This window comes from Asterias amurensis, chromosome 13, assembly GCF_032118995.1.
Source record: "Asterias amurensis chromosome 13, ASM3211899v1".
Classification (NCBI taxonomy): domain Eukaryota; kingdom Metazoa; phylum Echinodermata; class Asteroidea; order Forcipulatida; family Asteriidae; genus Asterias; species Asterias amurensis.
The window spans coordinates 4886258-4911376 of NC_092660.1; the positions used below are offsets into that span (position 1 = coordinate 4886258).

The 25119-nt window shown below is 37.9% G+C and overlaps 1 protein-coding gene across 1 annotated transcript in view; it reads right to left on the reverse strand.

The window, feature by feature from the left end:
• Positions 1-1700: 1700 nt before the first annotated feature.
• LOC139946009 (dual specificity testis-specific protein kinase 1-like) overlaps positions 1701-25119 on the reverse strand; it is a 46318-nt gene continuing 22899 nt past the window's right edge. Inside the window, exons 5-11 of the mRNA XM_071943591.1 lie at positions 22380-22529; positions 14809-14888; positions 13335-13419; positions 11787-11870; positions 10895-10981; positions 9736-9838; positions 1701-9291 (exon numbers count right to left, since the gene is read on the reverse strand). Coding sequence (XP_071799692.1) covers positions 8747-9291; positions 9736-9838; positions 10895-10981; positions 11787-11870; positions 13335-13419; positions 14809-14888; positions 22380-22529 — 1134 coding nt within the window. The 3' untranslated portion in view covers positions 1701-8746. The remainder of the gene's footprint in view (positions 9292-9735; positions 9839-10894; positions 10982-11786; positions 11871-13334; positions 13420-14808; positions 14889-22379; positions 22530-25119) is intronic.

Here is a 25119-nt window from a genome sequence, read left to right on the forward strand (position 1 = left end):
CACGTTGCCTTGAATCGGACGAGTTGGTCGATAAATGAGCGTTTGTAACCGTTTTTTATAAAATGCATATGGTTGGATAGATGTTTTAAAAGTAGAATACAATTATCCACACAAGTTTGTCTCGAAATTGCGTGGTTTTCCTTTTACAGCGCGAACTTACTCGGTCGGCCATTTATGGGGGTCAAAAATTTGACTCCCATAAATGGCCGCCCGTATTAGTCGACGAGGTAAAAGGAAAACCGTGCAATTTCGACGCATGTTTGTGTGGATCATTGTATTCTACTTTTACAACATCATGTGCATTTTATAAAAAACAGTTACAAATGCTTTTCTAAGACCAACTCGTCCGATCCAAGGCAACGTGTTCCTTTAAAGGAAAACCACGCAATTTCGAGGCATGTTTGTGTGGATCATTGTATTCTACTTTTACAACATCTTTCTACCCATATGCATTTTATAAAAAACGGTTACAACGCTTTTCAAAGACCAACTCGACCGATCCAAGGCAACGTGTTCCTTTAATCCTTCCTATTTTGATTATATTCTTTCCACTTGGACCGCGTTCAACTCTGGAATATAAGTGCGGTATAAGGAGTATGGTATAAACAGCAGTTGGATAGTAGGCCCTATACACAATGCACCCAACGATCATAACAGGTGTTACCGCGGTAATGCTTCTTAGATCGTATTCCTATAGGGATAAGTTTTCCTATTTGGACATAATATTAGATCCTGAACATTAAATGCAATAAAAACTTGTGGACTAAAATTGCACGGTAGCTTTGGTAGGCTATAATATGTATGGATATGGAAAACAAAAAGTCGTTTTTTATTCTCCCCAAAAATTTAAATAAGGGAATCAATGTGTGGTGAAGAGGTTTTCAACTAGGGGTCTAATGCCTGCCTCCGTTCTCCATGATCCCATCCCATAAGAGCAGTTAAATCAAATGTGCCCCCCCCCCCCCCTCAACTTCCTATCCCCGTCCCACGTGCTCTAGTGCCTGCCTCCGTTGATCCCATCCCATAAGAGCAGTTAAATAAAAGGTGCCCCCCCCCCCCCCACTTCCTATTCCCGTCCCACTTGCTCTAATGCCTGCCTCCGTTGATCCCATCCCATAACAGCAGTTAAATAAAAGGTGCCCCCCCCCTCAACTTCCTATCCCCGTCCCACTTGCTCTAATGCCTGCCTCCGTTGATCCCATCCCATAACAGCAGTTAAATAAAATGTGCCCCCCCGTTAAACTTTAAGTCAAAAATCTGAAAAATCTGCCATGCCGACAAGGGCAAATTTTCAGATTTGGGGGTAAAGAGTTTTTACGGTAATTTGATGGATTATGCAGCAGCGTCCGGGCGGTTCCGATTGCATGTGCAAAACCGTCCGGCGGACATTGTTGCATATGCAATAATGTCCTCCGCATAGTATTGCATAGAGGACAAAATTGCATGCGACACCGGCACGGGCAAATTATCAGATTAAGTCAAATAATTTCCAGTAATTTTATGGTTTCAAACAATACCGATCCAACAGACATAGTGAAGACACGTCATCAGTTCGGACTGAGTAGCATTCAACTGAAATTTGAGATGTATTGAGAATTGTGTGAAGTTGATAAACAGTAGAAAAATCTGCTCATACCGGCATAGGCAAATCTTTAGACTTGAGGACAAACGGTTTTCAGTGATTTTATTATTTCAAATGACACAAAACAGACTACTAAAGACATTTCACCAGTGCAGACTGAGTTAATCAACCAAAGTTTGATATTATAGCAACAAGAGAAAAATATAATTTTTCAAACCATTTTAATAACAGTACTAGTTTCAAATCAATCAGCAATTTAAATTTATCTTTTCTTTATACACTGTACATTACTTTACAATGTGTTGATAATCTTACATAATTATACAATTGTCTCCACAGCGCCCATTATCTTACACACACAAGTTTACATAAGTATATTGATAAACAAAAACAACTCAAAGTTGTAATGATTGGAACCGAGTCTAGTCCCTTACTAGCTTACTATTTCATTTCAAAAGATCAAACAAAAAAACACACACAAACGCAAACAAACCAGGAATATAGGTTTTAATATAATAATTACAATGTAATCGCTTGTGGAAATAAGGGAACGCTACCAACTGACATTGAGTTTGGTGCGCTGCCTATAACTGTCTTCCCTGGAGTTTTTAGTGACTGTGTGCATGACTAGTACGTGATATCAACACTACCGTTTCCTGGGAAACATTTCATTTGTTTAGCTAGGATTAAGGGGTGTTGAGGCCGAGTGGATAAGAGCACCGAACTCAAGCTCTGGTGCTTCTGCTCAGCAGAGTGTGGGTTTGAATCCCGGTCGTGACACTTGTATCCCTGAGCAAGACACTTAACTATACTTGCTTCTCTCCACCCAGGGGTAAATGGGGACCTGTGAGGGCAGAGATGGTTCTTGTGATTGGTTTAGCCGAGTAGCATATATTGCACACAGGCTGTATACTCCCCAGGGAGCTGAGGTGGTTTAAGGAATGATTTAAGGCCCTTAATTTTGGTTTTAGGATTTAAGGCCCAGTGACCAGCCGTCGATTTCACCAAACTCTTCCTAACTTAGGATTAATCTTAGGACTTAGGACGGGTTCAGTTCCGTATCCAAATACGTAGGACGCATTGAACCATCCTAAGTTAGGACGGGTTACTCGTCCTAACTCGAGTTTGGATTAATCCTAGCGTTTCGTGAAATCGGCCGCAGGGGGTAATAATGTCAGAAGCGCTTTGAGACACCCCTCGGGCGTAACAAGGGCTAAATAAAAACGGGTTATTATTAATTTTTAATATTAGGATTTGGATTAGGATTAGGCAAAGATCCTGAGACATTAATCCATCTGAAGGATTGCATTTTGAAGAATTGAAACCTCAAACACTGTTGCTATCTGTACCATATGAAAGACAAAATATTTTCTCCACAGTTTCTGTTAAAGGAACCCATTGCCTTGGATCAGTCGAGTTGGTCTTCGAAAAGCGTTTGTAACCGTTTGCTATAAAATGCATATGGTTGGAAAGATGTTTTTAAAGTAGAATACAATGAACCATACATATATGCCTCGAAATTGTGTGGTTTTCCTTTTGCTTTGCAAACTAACACGGTCGGCGGCCATGTATGGGAGTCACAATTTTGAGGCAAAATTTGTGTGGATCATTGTATTCTACTGTTAAAACATCTTTCCACCCATATGCATTTTATAACAAACGGTTACAAATGCCTTTTTATACTGCCAACTCGTCCGATCCAAGGCAACGTGTCCCTTTAAACACATGACACTCAAATTCCTACTTTATATGTGAAAAGTTTTAGTAATACGGAATTTTATGATACAACCTGTATTAAAGTGCATGTATGTACCATCCTTACATTACAATCAGCAAAGCAAACAAAACAAATAATAAGACAAGAAAGAATAAATATTTCCTACAAACCTTTCGTCTGTATTTATAATTGTGTTGTTACCCTTAAAGACATTGGACACTATTGGTAATTGTCAAAGACCAGTCTTCTCACTTTGTGTATCTCAACATATGCATAAAATAACAAACCTGTGAAAATTTGAGCTCGGTTGGTCGAAAAAAACACCCTTGTAACACGAAGTTGTGTGCTTTCAGATGCTTGATTTCGAGACCTCAAATTCTAAACTTGAGGTCTCGAAATCAAATTCGTGGAAAATTACTTATTTCTCAAAAAAATACGTCACTTCAGAGGGAGCTGTTTCTCAGAATGTTTTATACTATCAACCTCTCTTATATACTGATAATTATTTTGAGTAATTACCAATAGTGTCCACTGCCTTTAATTTAGTCTTAACGTTTACTTGTGTTTTTAAAGCACTGTTTTTTATGCTCAGTACCTTCCTTGGGCTCTGAGAAAACAACCCACAGGCAAATCACTTGGGCGGGCAAGTACTGAGTATCGGTGCTTAAAGGGAATCTTCCTTAAAGGCAGTGGACACTATTGGTAATTACTCAAAATAAATATTAGCATAAAACCTTTCTTGGTGACGAGTAATGGGGAGAGGTTGGTGGTATAAAACATCGTGAGAAACAGCTCCCTCTGAAGTGCCATAGTTTTCGAGAAAGAAGTAATTTTCCACGAATTTGATTTCGAGACCTCAGATTTAGAACTTGAGGTCTCGAAATCAACCATCCAAACGCACACAACTTCGTGTGACAAGGGTGTTTTCTTCTTTCATTATTATCTCGCAACTTTGATGACCGATAGAGCTCAATTTTTCACAGGTTAGTTATTGTATGCATATGTTGAGATACACCAACTGTGAAGGCTAGTCTTTGACAATTTCCAATAGTGTCCACTGCCTTTAAAACAAATCGGTGTAAGGGTAAAACAAATTATATTCTTTGACCCGATGCAAAAAAAAATACATCTTCTGTCTGTATTTGTTACTTCTCATATTTTTCGCTTATGCATTTTTCAATTGGCAGAAATATACTAAAATATATTTTTAAACATCAAAAAACTATTTCTTCTTTAAGTACATCTTTTTTTCTGGGCTCACACATTCAGTAAAAAGTATTTAATTTAAATCTTTTCTGCGGAGGGAGGAGAGGAGAAAAAAAACAGACAGAGCCTTCTACCACGAATGAAATATGTTAAAGTTGGAAGAACAATTTGTCTACATTTATACATGACCTCTCCCCGTATATAATCATTTTCTTATCATCGTGCAACTTGTAAAATAAGAAAAATTTCTCTTTACAGTTTTCTAAATTCATGTCATTATTATGTAAGAAAAACAGAGGAAATCATCTGATAAGTTGCAGGTGCAAGGAAACCTAATGTTTTTTTTTTTTTGAGTAGGTAACTTACAACACAAAAAATGGAAATGCGTTTTGTGCAAATAAAAAATAAAAATGCTTTTGAAAGTCGTGGTTTGAGACCGCATTTGAATCAAGTGACTTTGGCTACAGCTTTGTCTCTTGGCTGCAATGGCACATTGAAGTATATGACTCATGGCATTACAGCCACATAGCTATGTGATCACAGCCATCATTTAGAAAGTAGCCTAGAAAACCTTAAGCCAGGACCCAGTTTCATCCAGCTGCTTGAGCAAAAAATATTACTTAAACATTTACTGTTTAGCCAAAATATGCAGGATACCAGTCATATATTGTACGTGACATCGTATTTTGGCTGGTGACCTTATTCTGGTAAGCTTAATTTCAATTTTGGTTGTTGTAGTGCTTAGCTACTTTTTGTGCTTAAGCAGCTTAAGACGCTAAGAGGAACACAATACTATGCATACCAGAATCAGACTACCAACATATGTACACCATGTCAAACATTGTGTACTGGTATGTATCATGCTTATTTCTGCTATTGCAGAAATTAGGACCTGGTGCAGCCATTTTGTATTCATTAATTCAACCAAATAGAGGTTTGAAGAGCAACAAATAGTCTGTCCCCTTTCTTGTTTGATAACAAATCAGTATTGATTTATTGTATTGCATATATAGGAGACATGACAAAGACTGTGGCACAGAGGTCTATTGCTGTCATATTAAAACTTATTCAGTGAGAATCTTTTTAACACAGTATTGTAAAGTTACACTTTCAAGACGACATTGGTACTTTCATGTACACGTATCTTACCAAAATGTGATTAGTTCTAAAACAAACCGTCATTGATAACTAAGTACATAACCAAATACTAAGTTTCTTCCTGAATTACATTTAAAAATAAAAGTACAACCTGGAAGTATTCTGAGGTCATGCGATTTTCATCTTACAACTATTTTTCTGAAGAGACTATAAGCTATTCGCTAGAGCGACCATTCAGCGCATGGAAGAGTTCAGAACGAAGACTTCCCACATGCTGATAAATTCTAATCAAGTTCATTGAAACGCAGGTGTGACAACACCATCCCAGAGTCCCTTGAGTTTAAAGGCAGTGGACAAAATATTTATTACCATAAAACCTTTCTTGAGGACGAGTAATGGGGAGAGGTTGATGGTATTAAACATTGTGAGAAGCGGCTCCCTCTGAAGTGCCATAGTTTTCGAGAAAGAAACATTTTTCCACGAATTTGATTTCGAGACCTCACGTTTAGAACTTGAGGTCTCGAAATCAACCATCTAAACGCACACAACTTCGTGTGACAAGGGTGTTTTTTTCTTTCATAGTTATCTCGCAACTTCGATGACCGATTGAGCCCAAATTTTCACAGGCTTGTTATTTTATACTTATGTTGAGATACACCAACTGTGAAGGCTAGTCTTTGACAATTACCAATAGTGTCCACTGTCTTTAAGCCACAAATAGTCATTAATTGCATATTATTAGAACAAACCTTCTACTTATAGTTCCATCTGTGAAAAAAATCTACTTGCATATTACGAAAGAAACACAAATACGAGCTCTCACTTTTCTTTTCTTTTTTAAAGTAAGTAGTTTTTCAACAATGAAAATCATGCAAATATATTTTGTAACCGTGTAATATAAATAGCATAAAATACCGTCATTAGATTTTAATCATATAGAAACACACCACAACAAAATTCAACTTAGTATTGCAAAATAACATATTTATAACAAGTGAACATAACAATAATAATAGCTACACTATATCTGTAGTTATTTTAAACAGTTTCAGGACTTAAAAAAAGAAAAATCTAGACTGTGAACAAACATGTGTAAGGTCATTCAGCGAGTACAAATAATTTATGTGCAAACAGTTCTAGAGTAAAATTTCCTACCAAGAAATTTCCTGATTTAAAAGTTCTGACATGAATCTTGAGAAATCAGAGCCCAATTTCACTGATGTGTTTACTGCCATGACACTCCAAACTTTAACATTGGACCAGCACCCATCCAATACGGATAATTAATATACACTTTACAGTGTCCAATAATTGAGTTAAGAAATGACACTGTAAAGTGTCCAATAACTATCCATATTGGACGGGCGCCTGTCCAATTTATCCAAACACGGCAAGGTTGTGTCACTGCAGACAAAGCTGGTGTCTACATCGAATTGTCCTTGCTATTTGGAATTTTTTTAAACCAAATTTCAGAGTGTGAGGTGGATGCATTTCAGTGTCTATTTTGTGTTTATTTGTGACGTTTGTTCAAATGACAAGGTGTTGTGTGAGTTATTATTGGGTGCATTTTGTTAACGTATTTCAGTGAAATTTTGCTATTCCATTTCACTTGGCACTGCCTCCAAAATGGATCGTGATTATATTCTGTGACAATGCATCCATATGCATCAAACTTTTGTTTAATTAATGTACAACATATAAATTTCAAATAAGACTTGAGAGATGGAAAAAACACGTACATGGCATACCAATGAAAATAAAACATTCAAATGATTCTAGTTCCTTACAACTTAGTATATTACGATTACATTAGCAAAGTCTTTGAAAAGATCATCATTAGTTGTTTTTTTTAATGGCTTTTAGATTGTTTTTTTTTTCTAAAAATGTTATATTCTTTGAACTTCATTTCACACTGAAAAGGTTCTTAAATAACAAATGTTGAAGAATGTTCTGTATCTGTCCCTCACAAAGTAAGAATAGACATTTTGATTGGACAAAGAAAGCATAATGTCACCCATGTCATTATTTTCAACCAATCATAATCAGGACTATTTTTTCATATACTGAATAGTCATGTTCAATGTTTGATGACCAAGCAATTTGGTTTCATTCTTTCATTCCATGGTAAAGTTCTGAATCTCTGAAGAAAAATTTCAACATTCATCTCTTGAAATGCTTTGAATTTATCGCCGACAGAAGAGGAAAACATTTTCCCCAATTCCGTCAAGTGTATATAACCAGCCTGAGATTGTCCTAACTTTAGTTTTCCAAAGGGAAGCACAATTGTTTTGACACTTCCCGCAACCAACAAGAGTTTGTAATATTACATCTCTTATACGACTCTCGATGTAAAAACTCCTATTATTCTAAGGCTTCGCAGAAAAATCAGCTAGTTTTGATTAATGGCATCATATTAAATATTATAACACCCCTTACCAATATTCTGCCTTTTCATTGGTTTAGAGCGCGTCACATGACATGTCTTAGTTTTGCTAGACGACGACCGTGTGATAGTGCATCGGTTTGCCGTGCGCTAGTCCGAAAGCCTAGCACACGGCGTGCAGTACCCAGACGTCCGTTGCGTGTACGAGGATGATAAATTAACAGTCTATAACCATTTTGGATTACATGCAGAGCACAGTAAAAGTTTTCACAATCTGTATTCGCGTCATCCGTGGATTGTAGCATTCAGGTCTGTAAAGTCTGTACATTATTTAGAAATGTTTGGGGTGTTATAAAACAAATATTGGCTGCTTTTACTCGTGCAATGGTTTAAACTATGACTCCCTCGGTGATCCCCGGAGCACTCTATTTTCCCTCGGCTTCGCCTAGGGAAAATAGAACGCTCCGGGGATCACCTCGGGAGTCATAGTTTTAACCATAGCACTCGAAGCAGTCAATATTTGTATACTATACCTAATCTTTGTCTTAAGATAACTTTAGTAGCATGTTTTATTGAAACTAATTTCATGCAAAATTTTATATCTGTTCAAATTAAGAAAAACTCAAGTTCGATAAATCATATCAGAACCCAAGATAACTTCCATTTTTTCGGGAGCAATGCATGGGGTTAAGCAGATCTACAAGGAAATAAGTATTTGGCACAGGTGATGGACAGAAATTTAGCAGTTTTCCTTCCCCACTTACAACACAACTGATGTAGTTTTACTCCTAGCTCTACTAGTGCGGTACTCCTGCCCCCTGCTAGGTGGTGGAGCGAATCCTGGCGACATGGTATTCCTGCGACCGTCCATAGTCATTGCATCCACATCGTCCCCCTCGGGACATTCAATTAAGTTTGTGTTCTCATCCACTTTGAGATTCCAGCGATGGACGACGGGAGAGTTTGGAAGCGACTGAGACCTCTGTCTCATGTGGCTGTTCTTCTCCTTCTCAGCAGCTTCTTCCTCTTCGTCTTCGATGCACATCGCCTGAAGAGATTCCACAATCTCGGGAGGTAGCTGAAACAGAGCCTTCTCGGTTTGCTGCGTCAGCTTCGTCTGGCCGTTCTTCAGGTGGGGCGTGTCGAAGGGATTGACCCATTTCTTGGACACGATCTTGCCAGGACGTGAACCCGAGTCAGAGTTGCTGCGGATGACGGAGTTGCGGGGGGACCGCACCAGGGGCTTCTTGGAACCTGGCTGTCTCTCCGCGCTGCGGCTGGCCGTTGATTGAGATCTCATACGTCCTGGATTAATGTAATGATCAAATAATAATAATAGTAAAAGCACTAGTTTCTTTTATAGGGCTTCATCACACCCCTAGGGGTGTATTAAAGTGCTCAGTATTTTGTCCAGCAAGGTATGTGGAGTAAAATTTTTGAAATATGAGACCTATTCCTTTATACCACTATGTGTGCCGATCAGACCAGGATGCCGGGGGAACACCTTCTCCTTACGCTAAGTGCACTGGGTTGTTTAAGTGCACACCCCCCTTTGCTGATCAGAAACACTAGAGCTCCGCTTGGCAATGATTGGTTTGACCTAGCAGCACCAATCAACCAAAAATCAACTAAAACCTACCATTAGATTCACAGCTTCAGAGAAGTAGGGTGAGTTTTTGAGGTAACTCAAAACTTGATCACATTAAAGTTCAACACTGATTATGTCAGAAAGATGAATATATTTCATACCTGACAAAGACGGCGGTCTTCTATGCATTCTCTCAAAGTCCGACTCTATGTTTCGGATACTGAGGACAACATCCGTGAAAGCAGGTCGCTTACTTGGCACCATCTTTGGTTTAAATGGATAACAATACAGTAAAGTTAAGATACATAAAGCTCACTAAAAAAGTAACAATGTAGTATTATTTATTTATTTATTTATTTGTTCGTTTCCTAAAACCTCCCAAAGTGGAGAAGATAAAAGGATAACAAGATATTACTTGGTACATGCATTAAGTTCTACTTGGTACTAAATACTATGAGCCTTAGCATTTTTTATTTATTTATTTATTTATTTCTAAAAACTCCCAAAATGGAAAAGATAAAAGGATAGCAATGCAATAAGTACTACTAGGACTAAGTACTACCTGGTACTAAATAAGTATCACTTGGTACAAACTGCTACATGCTGCTAAGCTTTTATTGTCAATATAAAGTGCTGCTTATTACCTAGTACTGATTGGTACTTAGTAGTACTTGAAACAAAGTACTACTTGTAACTAAATACTATATAGGATTTGAGGCATTGCATGGTGAGCTATCAATATATATTTGGTTTGCGGTACACACATTAAGTACTAGTTATGAAGCAGAACAGTTCTTTTCAGAACTGAGAAGTCTCCCGAACACCCGCACAATCTACTCCGCGGTAGCAGAATTAAGCAAGACAATTCTCTAAGAACAAACTCTACCTGGCACGTAGATACACACATGGTGTTACCGCAAACCAAACATAAACTAAATACTACTTGGTAATAAACAGTACTTGGCACTACTTGCAAATAAGCTGACCAACCATTGCAAAACATGGGAGATTGGGAATGGGGTTGTGGAACCTAACCAAAGGATCAACATCTTACTTCACAATGTCCAGCTTAAGTACTTGTAGTACTTGGTACTGAAAAGTACTGTTTGGTTCTAAGTAGTAATTGATACAAAGAACTATTTGGTACCACATACTACTTGGTACTAAACACTCCTTGGTGTTACTTGCTAACGAGCTGACCAACCATTACAACAATTCTTAAACATCAAGTGCAACAAATTTGACTTGGTTCCATGCTAGGAGGTCAGCGGAGAAGGGGAATGGGTGGGGGGAACCTAACCAAAGGATAAAAAATCTTACGTCACAACAGCTGAAAGCTACAAGAAGAAGTTGCTCTGGGCATTCACCGGTCATCATACGGAATGCTTCCTTGTCTAGTCCAAAATCCTGGGGAAAAAAGAAAGACGGAACTTATATCCGTTTCGCACAACATTTCTAACGCAATTGATTGATGTAAGAAAATCACAAGTTTGCATTGTGTGAACTAATTCGTGTGATCCAGACCTTCGTTATAAACAACCATGATCAAGACCTCCTCCAAAAACTCCCTCCTGTTTAGAACTAACGAGTTCAATCATGTGAAATGATGCTAGGCATTAATACCAAAGTCACAAGCGGTTGCATAATGATCACGCATGCACAAACTATACACTGTGTGACTGAGTGAACTTTAGTATTTTTTTTACAATTTTCTGAAGAGGTTTTTAACCTAGCAACAGGGCGACCCACGGAAGAACGCTGTTACACCCCTTGAATAGTTTCACATTAAAGGCAGTGGACACTATTGGTAATTACTCAAAATAGTTATTAGCATTAAACCTTTCTCGGTGACAAGTAATGGGGAGAGGTTGATGGTATAAAACATTGTGAGAAGTGGCTCCCTCTGAAATGCCATAGTTTTCGAGTAAGAAGTAATTTTCCACGAATTTGATTTCGACACCTCAGATTTAGAACTTGAGGTCTCGAAATCAACCATCTAAACGCACACAACTTCGTGTGACAAGGGTGTTTTTTTCTTTCAGTATTATCTCGCAACTTCGATGACCGATTGAGCTCAAATTTTCACGGGTTTATTTTATGCATATGTTGAGATACACCAACTATGAAGGCTAGTCTTTGACAATTACCAATAGTGTCCACTGCCTTTAAACTGTAAGCATGGGGCTAACGTGATAGATTGGGTTTTACCTACCCCTAATCTTGGCAGCTCATCTGGATTGGCTGTTACTCTTGCTATGATCTCACACAAGATTATCCCAAAGGAGAATAAATCCGTCTGAAACGAACCATGAATATTAAAGAATTAACTTAAAATCATGAATGATGGGTGACGCTCAGAAAAAGAATATGTAGGGTCGACTGTTGAATTGAAATATTTATTTTGAATAAGCTTGATTTGGGGTTGACCAAAGACAAAAGGGACTAAAGTGGGATTTGAACCAATGACCCCTAGATTAACATGCCGGGTTGCCGGTCTTCCCATTTGTCACTATTTTTGTTAGGGGTTGCCAGTCAGAAATCATATTACCGTTAGCTGCCATGTAGCCAGCTGGGATTGCACCCAAGTTAACGATACAACCAGGGCTGTGACAGCCAGGGGATCACATTAGGCGTGACTTTTTATTTCAGATATCAAATGATAAGCCCTAATGAGAAACTGACAGGGTAATTATTTTTAAATGGTTTAGGGTAGCAATTTGTCATCATTTTCAAGAACGAACGGGCTTCTCAAAAGCATGTTTTCAACATCAAGCCTTAGAACATAATTGTAAATCAACGTCAATCAAAATCAAACTTAATAATGTAGTTAGCACCTAGTAAGATGCTACTTAATTGGTTCTCAGAATTCATCACTACGAATAACCAATCTTTCTGAAAGTTTGTATATACTCAGCGCCTTGGGTACCTTGTTTGGTAGATACGTGCACTATATAAGACTTCGAAATTAATTACATTAATTAGTAAGTGGGAATTCATCTCAATAATTGCAGTCTCACAAAGAGACAGCTAGGTATCCCCCAGTGAAATGGCAGCCATGAAAGCTTAGTTTTCAAGCCTGCCACTTCGATCCAATTTAACTTGTATTGCATATTATTGAAGAAGTTGACGTGTTAGAGTGTGAATGACCATGTGACAGGCACCCCGAGTCGATGCCTGTTGGATCAATTTCTGTGTCTATTTTCAATTCAATTCAATGCAAGAATACATTTATTTCCATACTCTCATAAAAGAATAATGACAGTTACATGTATTACGGAGTAAAGCAAAACATTTCTTTAAGTAAGAGCAAACATGAATAAATAAATAGAGTACGGGGCTGTTTTGGTAAGCATGAGCTTGTAAAAAACAGCCAGACAGACAATAAAACGAGACAACCAGACAGACAGACAAAAAGGACAGATGAACATAATACATGACTCATCAAATTTTGTGTTTATTGAGATAAAAAGAAAAAAGACATGGATCTAAATGAGCTAAGTATACGTATAAAAGAAACACTGACTGGATTTTGCTAGTGAATTGTCACAGAAAATAATCATTCAGTGAAACCTGACTTTTAATAAGTTGATTTTTGGGGTTGAACACAGAATTAACTAGAGAGGGATTCGAACCAACGACCTCCGGATTAACGTGCCGGCGCTCTACCAACTGAGCTATCTAGCCATATATTGGCGGTGTCCCTATTTTGTCAATATCTTTGTTCGGAGATTGGAAAATGAATAACACGACGACTGCTCACTTTCTCTGTGTAGAAGTCTCCTCTAAGATTCTCTGGCGATACCCAAAATGGAGTCCCAACCGTTGCAAGTTGCTCCGACTTGTCTCTGTTGAATTAAAAATAGATATGAAGACTTACAATAATAATAATAATAAGACATTTGTAAAGCGCCTAATGCAAAAGCCTCTAAGCGCATTAAAGAAACAATTAAATAAACAATTAGAGAAAGATACAAGATACAAATAGGCAAATTACAAAAAAGAAGCTTTAAACAAATGAGTTTTCAACAAGGACTTAAAACATTGTAAAGTATTAGCTTGGCGAATATGCACAGAAAGACTATTCCAAAGAAATGGTGCGGCATAAGAAAAAGATCTGTGGCCATAAAAAATGGAAGAAGCTCTAGTAGCAGAAAGCAATGACTGTTGAGATGATCGTAAAGTCCGAGTAGGGGAATAATGATGAACAAGTTCAGATAAATACGCAGGAGATTGACATGTTTGAGCCTCGAAAGTTAACAGAAGAATTTTGTAAACTGTTCGAAACTTAACTGGGAGCCAATGCAATTGCATTAGTACAGGTGTAATATGGTGAGAAAGAGGCAGACAAGAAAAGAGGCGAGCAGCAGTGTTCTGTACACGTTGAATTTTAGCAAGATCTAAAACACAATAAGAATATTTCTTTCCGAACAAGTAGAAAACGGGAGTAGAATTATAAGGTTATAGTTCAAACTGTTGGCTCTGTTTGAAAAGAAAAGAAATTTGAAAACAGATAAAATGTGGTTTTTTATGGTGAACTCTTTCATGTGCCAACCAATTGCTAGGGTCACTGTATTAATCCCTCAAACAAATAGTTGTAAAATTAAAAATTAACTTGGCAGAGTCACACAATTTTCAGAATGGGAAACAGGACTCTTGATGGTGCTATTGTCGCCTGTTTGTTCTGGGCCATAAGTAAAATTAACAGGTAAACAATTATTGTGTCCATATGATCATTTTCTCACTGAAATTAATAGTGCATTTAAAAGTTAAACAGTTAAAATCCTAACCGATAATCTACATAGTTTTCAATTATAAACTTATTACATCAGATTCACCAAGGAAAGTTCAAAATAATTATCTTTTTTCATACACGGTTATTTTCAAACTCAAGTATGACTCTTCCACTAGGAACATTGTTTTTTATCACAAGGATTGACCAACATGAACACATGGGTAGGCTTCAATGGACTATTGTCATCACAATTTTAAAGACTTTTTTTCCTTGGGCAATTCTTTTTTTCGAAAATAAGACTAAAGTACAAAAAAGTTTCTCGGCTGCAAATTTTATTACCATCCCTTAAATCAGAACAGAATTTCCCACACTATTAACTCATCCATCTTCTCATCCAGGAAGCTAACTAAACAGCATTAGACAGCCCAACATCAACACAGACCTCCCATGTTTACGTTCATCTGCCCGACCTTTGACCCATCCAGCTTGACCTATGACCTACCTGGGTATTCTGGCAGCGAGACCGAGGTCAGCTACCACAGCGTGCAACATGCCATTGCTATTCTTCCTAATCAGGCAATTCTGCATAATGAGAGGTAAGAAGGGGAAAAATGATGGTCATGAATTTTTATTTATTTATTCTTTAGAGAGACAGTCTCAGATAGATACCATGGCCTGGAATTTAATCTCTTAAAGGGTCTGTATACATTTTTCAAGGGAAGGTATGCGTCTGGTAATGACTCTAATAATGAATGGCAAAATAAAAAAGAATAATAATAATAATATTAAGTTTTTATAAAGCGTTTTTTCACACCCGAAGGCTGTCCCAAAGCATCAAATTTAGGGGGGGGGGGGGGGGGGGGGAATTGAGAAGAAAACATTTGGACCTTTTAGTTTAACATTTTAAATGGACCAGAATTTATTTTACAAGACAAAAACCTAATGAGAAAGGTCTTTCTGGGAGTGTCGTGTCCGAGCTGTTAAGAGCACCGAATTCAAATCCTGGTGTTTCTGATCAGCAGAGTGTGGGTTCGAATCCCCAGCCGTGACACTTGTGTCCTTAAGCAAGACACATGACCATTGCTTCGTCCTAAAGGTGCTTCAGCCTCGCTTTACCATGGGCAGCGCGCCGTATCGATACCTCTCGTCACTAACCCCTGGGAGGGATGTACTGGGAAACAATGCTGATTGGCTCAGGAAATTGGTTATGCATTAGATGTGAAGTGCGTGCGCGCGTAGTTGATATTTGCAAAAAGAAAAACATTCTTTAAGACAAACATACGTGCGTGCGTAGAAAAGATTGAATATGTACGCTGATTCATGGCTCATTTAAATGTGCTAGCATATAGCACATTTAAATTTGCCAATTCCAGGGGTAATGATCGAGCAAGGCATGCTGGGGAAAAAATTGCGCGGTAAGATCGATCACCCCTGGGAACGAGGTTGAATGTGCTTTGAAAGATGATAAACAGACTTCCTTTACTAAACAGTAAGGTACTTTTGGTCAATTGAAAACACAACATCCCTTGACCTGTCCAGTCATTAGTTTACTGGCCTGAGGCTAAAATCCTTGGCCTCAATCCTGTGGTCCAGTTTTAATTTGGAGCCCTTCCTGTGGTCTTGTGGATTTTCAACCAATTCAAGCCCTGTTGGAAAATGCTTAAAGGAACATTACAGAATTAATTGGTTTTGCTAGCAAAAAGTTGCTAACGTGTAAGCACTTTATGTAATCCGCCATATACATAAACTGACAAAACCTGTAGAAGTTTGATATCCATCGGCCCTCTGGGTCACGAGAGAATAGTGAAAAAAACGATTACAAATTCTGCATTGCATCGATGGCAAAACAAAAATGAATAAAACGCTCACTGGGCGATAAACTCCAAACACGAAATTAGATTATTTATTTCTACTCAAAATATGAAATTTCAGACAAAAATATTTCAAGGGTTGTTTTCTACTATCATCATCATTTTTAGACTGTAAGTTTTATGTAAATCTGGAATCTTCACGGTTGTGTTTCTTACTAATTCTGTAACGTTCCTTTAAGTTAAACTATAAATGACTGTTTTGCCTAAACATCAATGTCCAGAAAGCAGGACAACAGAGGTCATGTTATTCCCTCGCATAGACGCACTGATTTACATCCATGTTTTTATTAAAGGCAAAGTTTACCTTTGGTTTTTGAAATCGTACGATTGTTTCAATCCAGTATAAATGTATGTATACAATAAAACCTGTCGCATTTCCGGAGTGAACAATATGACCATGCAGGAAAGTACTCTCTAATGGGAATGCACAATCTGAGTAGTGTTTAGATGGTCCTCCAAAATCAAGTGATCTTTCAAACTGTTACCTTGAAACACCTGGTCAAAACTTTCAAAAGTATGTAAACAATAAATTGTGTAGTATGTGAAACTTTGCAGGGTGGGAAGACGATATGGAAAGGTTTGGGGTAACACCATGTAAAGACTATCTCTAAAATGAGTTGGGGTTGTTCTGAAACGAACTGTTAGTTGCAACTCGTCGTTTCGATCAGTATGCTCTGAAAAGAACCGTTGGTTACAACACAACAGTTCGATCAGTATGCCCTGACCGTCTTCTGGAGAAAGCTCTCCAGAAGACGATCAGAGCTTACGTTGAAACCAACGGTTCTTTTCATAACCACCCCAACTCATTGTGAGATATTCATTACATGGTGTTACCGCAAACTTTTCCATACAATAAATTTGTATCTACTAACGATGTCAGCGTGGGTGTTAAAGGCAGTGGACACTATTGGTAATTACTCAAAATAATTATTAGCATAAAACCTTTCTTGGTGACGAGTAATGGGGGGGGGAGGTTGATGGTATAAAACATTGTGAGAAACGGCTCCATCTGAAGTGCCATAGAATTCGATAAAGAAGTAATTTTCCATGAATTTGATTTCGAGGCCTCAGATTTAGAACTTGAGGTCTCATAATCAACCATCTAAACGTACACAACTTTGTGTGAAAAGGGTGTTTTTTTCTTTCATTATTTTCTTGAAAGTTCGATGACCGATTGAGCTCAAATTTTCACTGGTTTGTTATTTAATGCATACGTTGAGATACACCAACTGTGAAGGCTAGTCTTTGACAATTACCAATAGTGTCCACTGCCTTTAAACGTTTTGTTTGAAGTTCATGTGCACTATATAAGCTTGTAGTATGCAAATGACACATTCTATCCTTACAGTGTATCAACCATAGCATAGTACAAATACTACAAGCAGCAATCACATGTACTCATGGGGGAAATTCAATATCGAAAAGAAAAATGTTGCTTGCGGGTTCTTGAGATATTCCACAGATGACACTGTCAAGCTGTGACAACAGATGTCAACTGTCAGAAGCCATTCTTTACCCACGCATCTATCACTAATTACAAGAACATCTTCCCAACTTTAGTACCAGCACAATGTAGTTTAATGGATGTTAAATTTGCATCCGCATCATTGGTTTTTAACCCTACACAGATGTGTGTAAGCACTGTTAAAGCCATTATACACTTTCGGTAAACAGTATTGTCCAAGTCCCACACTTCGTGTATCACAACTTATATATAAAATAACAATCCTGTGGAAATTTAGGCTCAATCGGACATCGGAGTCGGGAGAAAATAACGGGAAAACCCACTCCTGTTTTCGCGCGTTTCGCCGTGTCATGACATGTGTTTATAACAAATCCGTAATTCTCGTTAACGAGAATTTATATTGTTTTACCGTTTTCTCAAAAAGTAAAGCATTTCATGGACTAATATTTCAAGAGAAGTCTTTCACCATTACCTTCTGTAAACCCTGTAAATTATTTGTAAATCTGTGAACTTTTTTTTTTTTTTCTGTACCGAAAAGGTCCAATGGCTTTAACTCCAGACTTTCTTGAGTTCTGTGATTTGTTTTCACAGAGCTCGGGAAAGTACTGAGTATACAATTTGCTTTTACAAACGCGAAAAACATTTTAATACAGAATTAAGGTTTGCTTTTTTTTAAATGGGCTTATAACATTTTTACAGTGAAAGAGAGGGCTGTTAAAATCCCTAAACTTTTGAGGAAAAAACATCATTAAAAATTGGCAAAGCTTGACTACTTTTATAAGCACGCGTTGGCCGTGTCGGAGGTCAGGTGCAATCCTGGTCCAGATTACCCGAAAATAAAACAGGTTATTGACATCTTGAACGTTTAACAAAGTGCTACAGCGTACTCAGCAGCAACTGACAGAACACCTTCTCCTCACAAAAGTGTGACTGTTTTTTTTTTTTTTACATAGTCTTGGTGCAAGACTAATATACTTCCTGTGATAACGGTTCGTGGGTGATAGCAGGTGGTGGTGGAGTAATAGCGCCCTCTACAAGCAGTAACTGTTGGAAATACAGAACAGGGTCGTCTTGCACCAAGACTAATATACATGCAGTACACCAGACTAGCTACATGTTCATTCTACAGTTGCCATATTCAAAGGATGCAGCAATAACAGTTAAGTGTCTTGTCCGAGACTCAAGCCCACACTCTGCTCATTAGAAACACCCGAGCTTGAGTCCAATGCACTTGACCACTCGGCCATAAGTTGATATATTCACATGAACGTGTTGCATTGGAATTACACTGCAGACACTTGAAGTTTGTACAGTGTACTTCAATCATACGAAGTTCATGCCTACTTCTCAGTCAGTGTTAAAATCAAATAAAAATCACTTTTATAGTATAAGATACTTTCATTAACTTTCTTATGTTTGCAAGGTTTAGGCCAAACTTATCTCCACGTACTCATCCAAAAATATCATCCACTTCGAAATCTCCGCTCTTCTTCCAGGTCTCTCTTAGTTTGTCCCTCGACTTTTACTAAATTTTATGGGGCCAGAGCTTTTGTAGCAGCAGCAGCAGAATAATTGAATAGTCTTCCGGATTCCATAAAACAAGCTCAAACAGTGAATTTATTTTAGACAAAGTTAAAAACACATTTATTTTTGCAATAGCCTTCAGTACTTCTTTCTGTAACAACTAAATTTTGCTTTTGTATTTACTTCACATCTCTATTTTTAGAACTTTTACTTCTCTTTTGTTTTCATCTCAAAGTGCATAGGGACTTCTCTGTGATCGTGATGCACTCTACAAAAATGGTTCATTATTTAGCAAATATGCAAAACTTGGAAGGGGAAAATCCTTGACTGCTAGCAAGAGTATAACTTCCTATTGGAAAAGCAGAACACCATGTACTATCTGGTTTTCAGATTAGCAATTCTACTAGCACGCAAGCCATCAGGACAGATCTAGAACAGAGTTTATTCACTTTAAAGAACTAAATTCCTGGATGTTTATTTTTCATCTATACATGTATGACTTGTTGTTCAGTAGAACGTATTCACACAAGCAGTGGTATGATTTATAATAGCATAAATTACAGGGAAGCCGTTCGGTAATCACTCTTAAAGGCAGTGGACACTATTGGTAATTACTCAAAATAATTATCAGCATAAAACCTTTCTTGGTAACGAGTAATGGGGAGAGGTTGATAATATAAAACATTGTAAAATTCCCTTCTGTTTTCACAAACTGAAACCCTGCACTAAGATATCTTGTAACGAAAGAGGAACTTAAAATGAAAAGGATTTGAACAGTTAGAGTTCTATTTTGTTTTGTGTAATCAACTAGCTGGGAATATTCATAAATATATCAATCACCTAGCCTTAATCATACATTGCAAGACCTCAGACATTCACATGGGACTAATGTACGTATATACAAGTAGCTTCAAGATTTGTATTGTACACAGTTAAAAAAAAACAATCAAAAAATTATCATTTATTCATTTGATGTCTTTTAATTTATTCCGTTTGTGAAGCAAGTGACACTCAGATGTCAAGTTTTTAATCATTGTACTAGCCAAGAAGAAACTGAAGGAAGTTTCAGATCTAAAGGAAAACCTGAGTGTATTCCAGAGAAAAACCAAGTCAGGTAGACTGAAAGCCTAATCCACATCGTTCCCAAGCATATGATTCAAACCGGGGTCTTCGAGGTGGTCTTCGAGGTGGTCATGGTGGAAGGCAAGAAAAGATACCACTACATCAACCTCGTTCCAAAGGGGTGATCGATCTCGCCGCGCCATTTTTTCCCAGCATGCCTTGCTCGATCATAACCCCTGGAAGTGTAACTCGAAAGTATCCAAATATAAGGGATATTACAATTAGTCCTGTGGTTGATCCGTTCTGTGCTGGGCATAAGCATAAGCAGCTAGTCGCGCACACGCTGGATGCGCTGTGTGTAATGAAAGTCATAAACTTGCCTCGTGGCGTTCGGCGTTGGGTACATCTTTATACGCACGGCGTATAATTTTGTGCGTATATGATAGCCAATCAAAGACACGGATCGGAGTTTCCCTCCCAGGGGTTAGAGACGTACACAGAGCTAGCGTGATACGGCACGCTGCCCATGGTAGCGAGGTTGCCACTAGTCCAACCCGACCATCAACAAATTATGAAATTGATTTCGACCATTTGGATTCTGCCATATTTTGTTTCAATCAACATGCTTTAAAACCAAAGCAATGTATACCCACACACATTCAATCACATGACAGTGTCGTCATGCTAATTAAAAACTCAAACTGTTCTTGCTAATTGATAAACAACCTGCTTTACAAATTACTATTATGTATTGTGGAACTGATCAAGTTACTGATGATGTCTTCAAATGAATACAAATTTCTGATTCCAGGATGCAGTTTGTACTTTTGGCACGAGAAATGAAGTCATTTCCTCGCTGCATTGGCTGGGCAGTCTATACTTCCGCATGTGTGGGAAAGTGTTCCCAATGTGGTCATTTCAGACTAGAACCGATCTCAACCGGTTCTGGGCCCAATTTCATAGAGCTGCTAAATTTGCTTAGCATGAAATTTCTTCCTTAATAGAAACAGGTTTAACAACCACATTTCCATGTGATTTTCAGGATAAGCAAACAAAAGCTGAATACCAGTAACAAGCACTATGTAACAAATGGAAATTTGGCTGGTAATCCTGTTTTTATCAGGGAAGAAATTTCATGCTTAGCATATTGTTGTGCTTAGCAGCTCTATGAAATTGGGCCCTGGTGTGGTGCTGGCACAGCTCCACTTTCCAACACAGCACACAACGTACTGATCCTTATACATGTTGTAAAGTGAATTGTGACTTTTGGCACAAAAAGGGCACAACATAAAGATATGTCATGTTGAACATTTTGGCCAAGTTTGTTTATGACAAATCTTTGAAGAGGAAGTGAGCTATCTCTAGCATTTGGAGCTCGGGGAACAAATTCATCCAAGCTTACATCATAAAGAAACAAATTAAGTAAATAAATAGTGAGTAGTGATGACATTTGTTTGTAGCAAAGGATATGCTTTCTGTTGCAATTGTGAAGCATAACAAGGGAAATAATTCACTGCATGTACATATTGAGAAAATATAAATACCTGTTGCAAATTAAGGTGACCTACATGTAACAAGGTACAAATGCAAAAAATAGTTTAAGGTTTGAGTCTTTTTTGAAAGCTTTATTTTTTAGCCTTCAAGAACGCCTCTGCTTTGGGGCCGAAACGTCGGGGCTGTAAACATTTGAACCAGGTGGAACAGGGACACAGTGTGAAAGTGCCCTGGGTTAACCCAGAGGTAAAACAAGTCTTGACGCCTCACTGGGGTTGTAGTTTATGGGGATAAGAGAAACAGTTTGAAAAGGGTTTAGGTTGTCCACAGTACAGAATCTGTACCAGTATCATGTCAGTATCATGTCAAATCAAATCGTGGCATGTCATGGCCGAGCGGTTATGATCAGCTCTGGTGTTTGATCAGCAGAGTGTTGGTTCGAATCCCGGTCATGACACTTGCTACATCCGGTCCGTATGGACTGTTTCAGCCCCGGAGTAAATGTAGGTGGCAACGGCCTCTGGAGAAAAAAATTGTAGCCCAAGCCTTGAAGTGGCCTTCAGGCCTTGTGTGTCTCGCACTTGCATAAAAAAAATTGTAAAAAAAATTAAAAGGGGGTAGGGCATGGAGGATTTGCGGATTGGATATAATCCTTACCATAGATGTAAGATCTCGATGGATTATACAGTGCATGTGTAGATAGCTCATTCCGGATGCAATGTCTTTAGCTATTCTTATACGAGCCGGCCATGACAGGTAGATATTCATGTCCAGTAAGGTCTTGCTCAGGTCACCACCATTCATGTACTGCATGTATGAAAAGAATACAACACAACATGGATGATTAATGAAATAGAACAAACTTACACTGTAGGAAAAACATTATCTTTTAGTACACCCACGATTTCATTTTAAACTCTCAAACATTTTATAACGAATATATGGGTAAAAAAACAAAATATATTCTTCATCCCTGATGCAAATTTAACATCTATTAAAGGCAGTGGACACTATTGGTAATTACTCAAAATAATTATTAGCGTGAAACCGTTCTTGGTGACGAGTAATGGGGAGAGGTTGATGGTATAAAACATTGTGAGAAATGGCTCCCTCTGAAGTGCCATAGTTTTCGAGAAAGAAGTAATTTTCCACGAGTTTGATTTCGAGACCTCAAGTTTAGAACTTGAGGTCTCGAAATCAACCATCTAAACGCACACAACTTCGTGTGACAAGGGTGTTTTCTTCTTTCATTATTATCTCGCAACTTTGATAACCGATTGAGCTCAAATTTTCACATGTTTGTTATTTGATGCATGTGTTGAGATACACCAACTGTGAAGGCTAGTCTTTGACAATTACCAATAGTGTCCACTGCCTTTAAATTAAATCGTTTGCAATACCCGCTGCTAAAACATAGGATTCGAACTGCCTCTAGCCACCGGGCAATCTTGGTGGTCTAGTTGGTATGACACTGCTCTAGAATTGCAAAGGTCATGGGTTCGAATCCCACCCGACTGTGATTTTTTTTACAGAACTCGGGTAACTGAGTATACAGTGCTAACACACATCAGTGTTTATGGGTAAAAACCAAAAAGAATATTGACACCATAATAGTTTGTGTTAAAACATAATAACAGCAATGATTCGATAACATAGGTCTAGTGCCTGAGGGCATTTTAAGAAACTATTTCCCACTCACTGTGTCAACTTGTGAGAAATATTCTAACCAGACAACATCAGGGAGCCGCATCACTCCCTATTTTTAGGAATCCTCTTAAATAATTCTTGTGACACCCTAAGCTCAATTTCATAAAGCTGCTTCTAGCTCAATTTCATAAAGCTGTTTTTTTTTAAGCTAAGCACTGTGTATTCGGTGCTTTCCTAAGCTCTGCAAAAGTCACTCGGGTGTGTATGTGTTGCAAGGAAAGTCACCTTTGAAAGTGACTCCATGTGGTTAAAAAAATACGGTCATATGAAACTGAATCTTTTAAAAGCGGTTCAACATTTTCTATTAGGCCAAATAACAAAAAATACCAGTTGATCGTCCGGATTTTTCAAAAAAGAGGAGGATGAGGGCCTTACTATTTACTATTTACAATTTTTTTTCAAGATGGCCGCTTAGTATTTCAAATCAAACAGGCCACCAATTCTTCAGTTTGAATCAACCGCAAACTTATTTATACCTATTAGTTGCATGAGGAACTGTGTTAACACTAACACTAACAGGGTCGAAACGATTTGCTGGTAGGCATTCACTAATATTGTTTTATGAAACAGACGGTTACAAGTGTTCGAGAGCATCAAGTTAGATTCCTAGGCCAGTCCTTTTGAAAAGATGGATAAAAAAAAAGATTAAAAAAAAAAAAATCGAAAAATAGTAAATAGTAAAAAAATCGAAAAACAGTAAATAGTATAAAAAAAAAAAAAAAAAAAAAAAAAGGATGCGGGCGGGGACGATCAACTGGTATTTTTTTTTATTTGGCCTTATGATCTCCAATGTTGTGAAATTTACTTTTAAAAACTACGGAACCAAAGTGGTTGTCTGATTTGAGCAGACACGACCTTGGGTTTTGTCACAATCACTTCCAAACGGAGGATAAAAACAGGAAAAAGACCCCGGGTGCACTTATCAGTGGCCATGCTATTGCGTACCATATTCAGCACACGTAGTCATATTACCAGTGTGTTTATAAAGTTGTATCAATCAGAATGTGTTTACCCTGTAAACATACCAATGGGAAATTACTCAAATTATTCTTATTGCATAAAGAATTACAAACCATTAACAAATATAGCATTTTGAGAAACTTTCTGCCCTGCAGGGTTCTTCCCAGAATTTTTACAAAACTGTTGGGAATTCTGGAGCAAATTTTTTTAAGTTTGGCCGAAGAATGCTGAAATAAAGCGAGGTCTTCAGAAATTTTTTCTCCTTGGTGTTTATCTGGGTTTTAAATGCCCTAATGTGCATTCTGGATCATATACTGATTTTTCTATACTATTATTTAACAAATCAGCCAAAATGTGCGAGTACTGGCAAGCAATTTTACTGATCGGCACACAATTTGCACGGATCTGCCTTGTACCCTAGCCCTGGCGGCCTTACACTTTCGTATTATACGTACTACAGTGACGTCCTAGATATCAGGGACCGTTTCTGGTGCGGAAAATTTTCAAAGCGTCATAACTAAAATCTCGCCATTAATGTTGTGCAGCGCCATAAATGTTGTGCAAGTGGACTTACGCAGTTGCGTAAAGTTTCGTGAAATCGGCTGCCGCACTGTAGGGTTCAGTGACACACGGAAAGTTCGCTACGAATGTTGGTCTTCCTTGACCTAGAAATGCATATGTGTATATAGCTTTTGCTGGTTTTCAATAAAAGAAAAAGCTAAAAATAATA